This window comes from Melitaea cinxia, chromosome 11, assembly GCF_905220565.1.
Source record: "Melitaea cinxia chromosome 11, ilMelCinx1.1, whole genome shotgun sequence".
NCBI lineage: Eukaryota > Metazoa > Arthropoda > Insecta > Lepidoptera > Nymphalidae > Melitaea > Melitaea cinxia.
The window spans coordinates 4,372,426-4,382,002 of record NC_059404.1 but is presented as its reverse complement, the minus strand read 5'-3'; the positions used below and the strand labels follow the sequence as shown (position 1 = coordinate 4,382,002).

The following is a 9,577-nucleotide window of genomic DNA, read 5'->3' as shown; positions in this document are numbered from 1 at the left end:
TCATGACTGAAGATGAGCGACCTGATCCTTTATCTTCATTTTTCATTAGATTAGTATGTGTCGATATTAAAACCGCTACTTGTAGGAAGATATCTATACGTTTTATTTGCTAACGATAAGATGTCTTGGTATAATTTTTATAATAATTTGACGACGCGTTGGCGCAACGGTTACAGCATTGGTTTGTGCCTGTTGCGCTGGCGTTTGTGGGTTTGTTCCCCGCACATAGCAAACGTTGTGTTAATAATATATAAATATTAAAAAAGTAGTAACTATTGAAGACATTAATATGTATAATAATAATTATTAATCTATAATAATATATATAAAAGCGACAGGTCACTCACTCATCACGAAATCTCGGAAACTATAACACCTACAAACTTAAATTTTGGCAGGTAGGCTCCTTATAGGACATAGACATCCGCTAAGAACGGATTTTACGAAACTCGACCCCTAAGGGGGTAAAACGGGGATTGCAAGTTTGTATGAAAGTCCTATGTTTTTGAAGTAAGAGACTTTAAATTTAAAATATATGCTCTATAGATGGTGAAAAGGTGTTCAAATAATGTATCTTTAGAAATTAACTCTCTTTTGGGATTAAAACGGGGGATGGTAGGTTGACTTACTCATCACGAAATCTCCGAAACTATAACACCTACAAACTTGAAATTTGGCAGAAAGGCTCCTTATATGACATAGACATCCGCTAAGAACAGATTTTACGAAATTCGATCCCTAAGGGGGTAAAACGGGGGTTGGAAGTTTGTGTGAAAGTCCCATGTTTTTGAAGTAAGAGACTTGAAATTTAAAATGTATGCTCTATTAATGATGAGAAGGTGTCCAAATAATGTATCTTTAGAAATCAACTCTTTTTTGGTGTTAAAACGGTGGGTGGTAGGTTGACTCACTCGTCACGAAATCTCCGAAACTATAACGGCTAAAAACTTGAAATTTGGCAGATAGGTTCCTTATAGGGCGTAAACATTCGCTAAGAGCTGATTTTACGAAACTCAAGCTTTAACGGGATAAATCGGGGGTTGGAAGTTTGTATGAGTGTCCTATGTTTTTGAAGTAAGAGACTTGAAACTCAAAAATGTATGCTCTATAGATGGTGAGGAGGTGTCCAAATAATGCATCGTAATCTATATATATAAAGGAGAAAGGTCACTGACTCACTCATCACGAGAACTCAAAAACCGCTGCGTGGTCCATACATCCAGGATGGGCAAAAATGAAATTTGGCAGGGAGGTAGATTATAGTTAGTAGACGTCCGCTAAGAACGGGTTAAGGGGGTTTAATTGGGATTAATAGTTTGTATGAAACATATACAGCAGCTATAAGCTCGCCTGATAGGTTATTTATACTGCAGCCTGAAAATAAAACTAAAAATGTGGTGTATAGAGAGGTTTTATAAAAATAACTATTAAATTATATTAAATTGCGCCCTTTAAAAAGTTACTCAGCGTGATAAGCATTTCAAGTGACTGAAATAAAAAAATAATTTGCGTTAAACATCTTAATAGTAATGCATATCTTCATAACCACGCGAACGTAGTCGCGGGCGACAGTTAGTGTATTATAAAACAGTCCCCAAAAGTGTATGTGATCCATTCCCTCAAAATCTACTGAACGGATTTTCATGCGGTTTCACCAGTGGAGAGTGGGCTTCAGCTAACGGAACGGCTAAGCCGATTTTGGTGAGAGTTTCAATGGAAATTTGCCGGGAAAACTTTGTGACTCACTGATTTAAACGCGGGCGAAGCCGCGGGCACAGCTAGTAATATATATAATTAATAATGTATTTTTTGAACTGATGTATTCTTTTTACATTTTTATAATCTATATCTTTTTATACATATGGTTTTGTACTAGCTGCGCTGTTTAATATATTTTTAGTGTCTTTAATGTTTTTCTTATATTATTTTTATTTTCCTAATAAATGCATTTTGTTTTGATTTTATACATGAAATTTAATGTAAACTGAGCAGTATAGCATATAGTGACTGTCTATAAACCGATTATGTATTAAAACATTTAGGTAAGGATATTGTATCTTCTGTTGGTTGTCCTAAATAAATAAATAAATAGTATTTGTATTTATATATCTATATATGTATTATTTCTCTTTATGTTTATAAAAATAAAAAAATATTTATCTACTACAGTCGGCTCTTATCTATAACACGAGTATTAAGTTGCTTACCATAGGAACAGACGACCGTGTGCGAATGTTATATTTATTTATTTAGTTAATAGGAATTACGTTGCAGTTATGTTTTAGGTATAGTCGTATTTATTAAATAATAATTGAAATTTGCCCCTAAAACAACTACTTATTATGCTTTCTTAAAATATATTTCAAAAAGCAGCACCCGGTAAAAGAGAACCAGGTAAAAGCAGGGCTAGAAAAGCTATTGTAATGCACCGGCGGTTTGATTACGCTAAAATTAAAAAACTAGACTTAAGTAGTCTAGACTTAATTTTAGAATAAAAATATCTCGCGATAAAGAAAAAGCTACCAAGCATTGACTGACAAAATTCTTGTATTGAAATATAGAGAAATAACTGACGTTACACCATCGAGTTTAAGCTTCATCTTCTAAGACTAATTAATAAGTGGTTTACTTGTTTAAGTGTTGTTTGACAAATGATATTTCAGGAATAGTGATGTGCCGGATCGTCAAAAATGTATATCCGCGGATACGGATCCGGATACGGATATTTAGTGTCAAGATCAGCGGATACGGTTACAGATACGAATCTTTATTTACTCTCAATCGGTGTCGGCACGTGCCCTTGAAACGATAGTTGACGTCACGCCCACTGCAACGATGGGCAGGACCGGTTTCGACTACCATTTAGGGTTGTAAGATGGTTTGGCGGGATTTTCCGGAATTTTCGTATTATACCGACTCCCGACAAAGTAAAAAAATCACTTCCCGATAACAATTTAATTTTTTTAGAAATTAATAACTTTAAGTTCCGAATTTTTGTTAACACACAACAGACTAATAAAGAGAATAATCGGTGTACTGTCCTCGACATAGATGTTGTAATGAGAAAGCTAACACAAAATCCGAATGCAAGCAATAAATTCTATGGCAGTAAGAACAGACCCATATTAAATAGAGTATCAGATGCTGAAAAGGAATAATTTTATAAAGAAACAGATCAGTTTTTCAAACGAGCTATTAAGTACTTAGAAAAACGATTTGTATTCAGTGAGAACTCTTTATATTAGAGGCTTATGAAAGGCTCTCGAAATTTTCACTAAAAAAATTAGACTTTGTTGTCATGGAATGAGCTCTTGGATCTAGTAGAAGATATGAATTGTATTATAATTACTATTTTTCTTTAAAAGAAACATTTAATTTAAATCGCCTCCCAAAAGGAAAAATTAATATGTCCAATGACAAAATATTGGCATATTTTATTAGTAATTGTAATGAGGTAAAAAAAAATGTGTATCATGCTATCCATTCCAGTAAGCAATGCTTATTGGGAAAGACTGTTTGGTTTACTGAATAATTTTCACACAAAAGAAAGGAACTGAATGTGCATGGAATTAAAAAAAGTTGGGTTAATAATTTGACTCAATTTTGAAGAAAACTGATTGAATTTCAATTCATATTTAAATAGTGAAATGGGACAAAAGAGGATTAAAAAGTCTGTGAAAAATAAATTACTTTATTGAATTTTTTTGATTATTCATAATAATTCTGATAATATAGGTAAAGAGAAAACCGAGTTCCAAAAAAGGAGGAGGTTCTCAATTCGACTGTATTTTTTTATGTATGTTACCTCAGAACTTTTGACTGGGTGGAACGATTTCGGTGATTTTTTATTAATCGAAAGATGGTGCGTGCATGTGATCCCATTTAAATTTACTTGACTATTATAATAATGCGTATTTACTTGACTATTTTTTCGTTGACCTACGTTGTATTATACAGCAGAACTTTTTATTGGGCGTACCAATTTTGATGATTCTAGTTTTAATTGAAAGTTGATGCTTGTCATGTAGTCCCGTTTAAATTTGATCAACATCTGATGAATTTTTGAGTAATCTTTGATAACGCGTATTTACTTGATTATTTTTCGTGTACCTACGTTATATTACTTGTGGATGTACTGAAGTCAATTTTTTTTTCGTTTGTGATCAAACACAATTATTATTAGTTTTTATTTATGTAAACTCTCCTATAAGCAGCGGAAGATGTTATATTAATGTTAGTTGTCGTTGTTTTTAGTATATTTATTTTAATTTTATTTTAATTTTGTTTTATTGCGCGCGTAATACTTTTCTTTAGTAACCAGGTCCAGGAATTGTTGGGTATGTAAAAAACTTAATAAGCCGCGATAAAATCCGAAAAAGTTAAAAAAGTTTTTTGCAATAGTGATCTCATAAGATTTAGTATCTTTGAGTTATATACTATTAGTATGGTTACTTACCATATATATATTTTTGCAATTAAAGGTGCCAAATATTTGATTTTAAGAAATAAAAAATACTTTGAATGATTTTTTTTTACGTTATACTACTTAATAACATAATCTAAGTTATTATGCAGCTTTTATCCTATCATTTGAACTTGAAAATTAATAAAAGATCCGTAAAACATCCGTGAGAAAGGTGGCAGTTACGGATCCGTATCCGGATACGGACCTCATTTTTACCGCGGATATCCGTGGATACGGATACGGATATCCGGAACATTACTATTCAGGAAATGTTTACCATGAATGATGAATTATAGGTCTACCAGGATCTGATGGGAAAATTTTTTTTAAAAAAATTGCGATTTTCATATGGCAACAAACAAAATGTCATCTGTCAACTGAAATTTCGAGGAATTATTTTTCGTTTGGCTTCAAATTTCCTTTAAAAAGTGGTGAAAGTGTTGAAGAAACCTCTTCGATCGCAAGCAAGAATTATTGTTTTCAATGTTTATCAAAGAATACTTGATGAACAAGGTGCAGAACAAACACAATCATCGTTATTGAGCCGTGTGCAAGCGTTGACTGGTTAGTAGGAATGACACGTCTTGATACTTTGGTTTATTGCATTTTTCGTGTGTATTATATTATGTATACTAAACTTTGGTTTATTTCAGGGGTTTCTAATACTACCATAAGACGAATTGTTGCTGAAGGCAGATCTAACAAAGGCGTATTTAGTACGCCCGGTAAAAAGAGGAAAGGTGGCAAAAAAAAATAAACTTACGATATTACGATAGTTTTGATTTAGAATTGATTAGAAACAAGATAAATGAGTTTTACACTGTACGAAAAGAAATACCCACTGTCATGAAATTGCTACAAATTCTTCGGGAGGAAATCAATTTCAATGGAGGAAGAGAATCATTAAGGTAACAAAAATGAATTTCATTTTCTCTGAGTTTGAATATAATCCAAAAACATAGTAATCTAAACAAAAAATTTTTATTTTGTCTTCAGACTTATTTTGAAAGACATTGGATTCGAATTCGTGAAGTGCCAATTAAAAAGGACTATTTTAAAGGAGCGACATGACATAAAGATACACAGATTCAAGTATTTGGAGCGTATGCAAAAGAATCGAGAAGCCGACGATAAGCTAGATGTGGTTTATTTAGATGAAACCTACATACACGGTTCATGTTCAGTGAACAAATGCTGGCAAAATAAAGACGTGCAGGCCCATCTAAAAGTATTTCGGCAGGGCCTAGATGGATCATTGTACATGCTGGTGGAGAAAATGGTTTTGTGCCAAACTGTTGTTTGGTGTATAGATCGAAGAGTACATCTGCTTAGTATCACCATGATATGAATAAAGATAATTTTACAAAATGGGTTACGGAGAAGTTGATTCCTAATCTTACAAAACCTTCTCTAATTGTCATGGACAACGCCAAGTACCATTCTGTACAACTAAACAAACCACCTACACAAGCCGACCGTATTGCTGTTATAAAAGAATGGCTTCAATCAAACAATATCCCTTACGACAATAATTGTCGTAAATGTAAATTACTGGAAGCAGTGAAAAATTATAAGTCTGAACCTAAATATCAGATAGATGAGATTTTAAAATCACACGGCCACGAAGTCTTGAGGCTCCCACCATATCATTGTACGTTAAACCCCATAGAATTAATCTGGGGAATAATGAAACAAAAAGTTGCGGGTAAAAACGTCAATAGACCTGCAAGTGATATAAAATCTTTAACAGAAGAAGCTTTTTCTCAAATAGGGATCGATAAATGGCGAAAATCTTGTGAACATGTAATAAAAATTGAAAATCAGCTCATAGAACAGGATCGATTAATTGAGATGCAGGAGGAATTTTATAATCAACACTTACAAAACATTGACCCTTTTGGCTGCTCAATAAGTATTTATAAGAGGAGTGTACGACAGCAGCTGATGGAAATATTATAATTTTTTTCTGTCTTTTTTATATACATGCTAGCCTTTTTTTATAAATATTGAATTGGCTAATCGAAATTTTTAATATATAGTGTATTTGTTTTGATTCTTTTATATTTTTAAAATACCTTAAAATTTTTGTTATTTCTCTCAAAATTATTTTGCTAAATGTAGGTATTATTGTTATAATTATTTTGAAAACTTGTTTGAAAAATGTGTTAGTGGTATGTTGTGTATGAATGTACTATTGATTTTGTTTGTTCCCAATAAAAATAAAATAAAATGTAATAATTAATTAATAAACTCATAAATAGAGTAATTGGAGTTTTCATCTAAATTTAGTACCCCACATTCGCCTCAGTAAGATTTCAAAAAATTATTTTTATCAATAAATTATAAATAAGGAAAAAAAGTATCAAAACGTTTTATTCCAATTTCCCCAGTATTGCTAGCGTCAATTTTGTTTTCCCCTTTTTGCCATCAGATCCTGGTAGATCTATATAATGATTGAATTTGGTTGTAATCTTACAAACTCTTCAAAAATATCTATAGTTTTAAGATTTCAAAATACGCATGACATTTGACAAAAGTTATCATTTTACAGGAGAGCAAAATGAAAATTTAAAAAAATCTAGTTCTTAAACTATATAGGTCAGTTCAACTGAAGTATCTTCTTTTGTAGAGTAAAACATTTTTTTTCAATATATATTTTTTTGGTACATATTCAATTTTAAAAGTTCTTTACAAACAAACTTTTGAGTTATAAGAAACCTTACCCGAACTTTTTTTTCACATTTATTAGGTGCTACAATTATGTGATATATGAGTTTAATTAAATTACACCTATAAATTATCTTTGTCTAAGTTCTAAAATAACGATCCTTATGCAATGTTTCTCAAACAAAAGATAAAGATATCTCTTAAATTTATTTTTTGTTTTCGCTCGCCGTTTCTAATAATTTACCTGAATTTTAGCAGATAACCAACATTTTTATGTTCAAACGCATATAACTCTAGATACATCCATATTCGGAAAAAATGTAAAAATAAATGTGCAATTAAATACAATCACATTTCAACCACAAAGCACGTAAAATAATATTGAATATTTAGAATTATACTGACAAAACTTGACACTTGGGGTGCAACTTGACAAATATCGATATTGACGATTTTTTTAATACTTAGTATAAAAAGTATTACGGTAAATATAGCAGTGTTAGACAAAAAAAAAATCGATATTTTTTGATAATGCGCATGATCTGATCATGAAAAGGATACTCGACTTCAATCACTTGTCACAGGGGGAACAGAGTTTAAGACTTTGAAACATTTTGTAGAGCAATCTTTTAAATATCTCAAAGGTGGCAAAAAATATACGATCCGCCTGATAGGTAACCGGTTCCCGTAGCCTATAGACGCCTGCAACACCAGAAGCATCACATGGGCTTTGCCGACCCTACCCCTGATACACACAACACTATTTGAGAGCATTAATATTTAGCTTTGATCTTCTGTAAAGTTGAGATATTTCCCCAGACTCCCTACCTTAATAGTCTAGGGGTAAAACCCTACGTCTTAGTCCATAGTACGAAGCTGAATTGTAATCGGGATATCTTTTAATCCATTCAGAAAATTTTGACATGATATGCGGCTAAAACGTAGATCTGTTTATATAGATTACAGACATTCAAAAACTAAAGACATTATATTTAAATCAAAATCAAAATTATATTAATACTTTTAATACTCATTAATTTTAACGAAAAAAAAACTGAATTTTTTTAATATTATAAAATTAGGTCGGCAAACTAGCGTACGGCTCACCTGATGGTAAGCGATTACCATAGCTTATGGACGCTTGCAACATCAGAAGCACCGCAAGCGTGTTGCCGACCCTATCTCCCCCGGGAGCTCTGGTCAACTTACTCACCAACAGGAACAGAATACTGCTTGAAAACAGTATTATTTAGCTGTGGTCATCTGTAAGGTCGAGGTAATATCCCAGTCGGGCTGCTCCATATTTTGAGCAGGAAATTTTCTGCTGTGCCCTACCTTAGTTAATAAGTAGTAATCAAAAGCTTAAACTTTGAGTCGTTATTAATTGATTATAGTTAATATTTTAATATTTAAGTATAGTTATTAATTGATTTATACTAAAAGGTGAAGCTACCACTGATTCGGCACTCATCATTTTACGGCTTCAGTATTAACTACAAAATTAAAAAAAAAAATCTTCGACAAGCTGTCCTGCTGACTGACCTATGTCCGATTTACTGGGCGAAATTTTTTTCTACTTAATAATAAATAATAATAATAATCATTATTCCTTCAAACATTAGTACATCACATAAACATATATTACATCAATCATACTTAGTCACTAAAAAAAAAACAATATATATCTGGTTCCCATACTAAAATTCCCTGTGTCGTGGGGTCCAGTCCCTTCCGTTAGTTGAAAACAACTGTGAAAAGGAATGCATTATGGTTTACATTTTGTATTTTATTATTCCTTAATTTGTATTGGAACATACAAGTAAAGTAAGAAATGGTGAGTGTGTGTGTGTGTGTGTGTGTACATCAATGTTATTGTATATGAATCATAAATAAATAAATCAATTCTTTATTTTAGCCAAACATTTACAAACTATAGCATACAGATCTCAGAAACATATGCATTACAGTTAACTTGTGATGAAATAAAATGAATAAATTTTACAGAACTAAAGTTTAGTTTAGTTACTTCAAGAAAACGTTGCGAATTTCTAAAAATTACCAAACTGGAAAAATTTGCAGTTTATCGACAACCGCTACAGTTTTTAACCGTAAAATTTTTATTGCCCAACAATAGCGTAACCCATGTTTATGATAATTTTCCCGTATCTCTTATACTAGGTGCTTTTACAACCTACTGTTACAAATATTGTGATTGGTGAATTAAATAATTGTGTTTGCTCGCAAACGAAAAAAAAACCGACTTCAATTACGTCGACGAGTAATACAACGTAGATCGACGAAAAAATAGTCAAGTAACTACGCGTTATCAAAGATTACTCAAAAAGTAGTCATCAGATCTCAATAAAATTTATATGTGACCACATGACATACATCAGCTTTTGATTAAATTAAAAATTATTAAAATCGGTACACCCAGTAAAAAGT

The 9,577-nt window shown here is 31.9% G+C and overlaps 1 protein-coding gene across 1 annotated transcript; it reads left to right on the top strand.

Moving 5' to 3' along the window:
• Positions 1 to 5,809: 5,809 nt before the first annotated feature.
• Positions 5,810 to 6,424, top strand: LOC123658009. The gene has a single exon (XM_045593489.1). It carries the CDS (start codon positions 5,810 to 5,812, stop codon positions 6,422 to 6,424), a length of 615 nt encoding a protein of 204 aa, XP_045449445.1.
• The last annotated feature ends 3,153 nt before the right edge of the window (positions 6,425 to 9,577 follow it).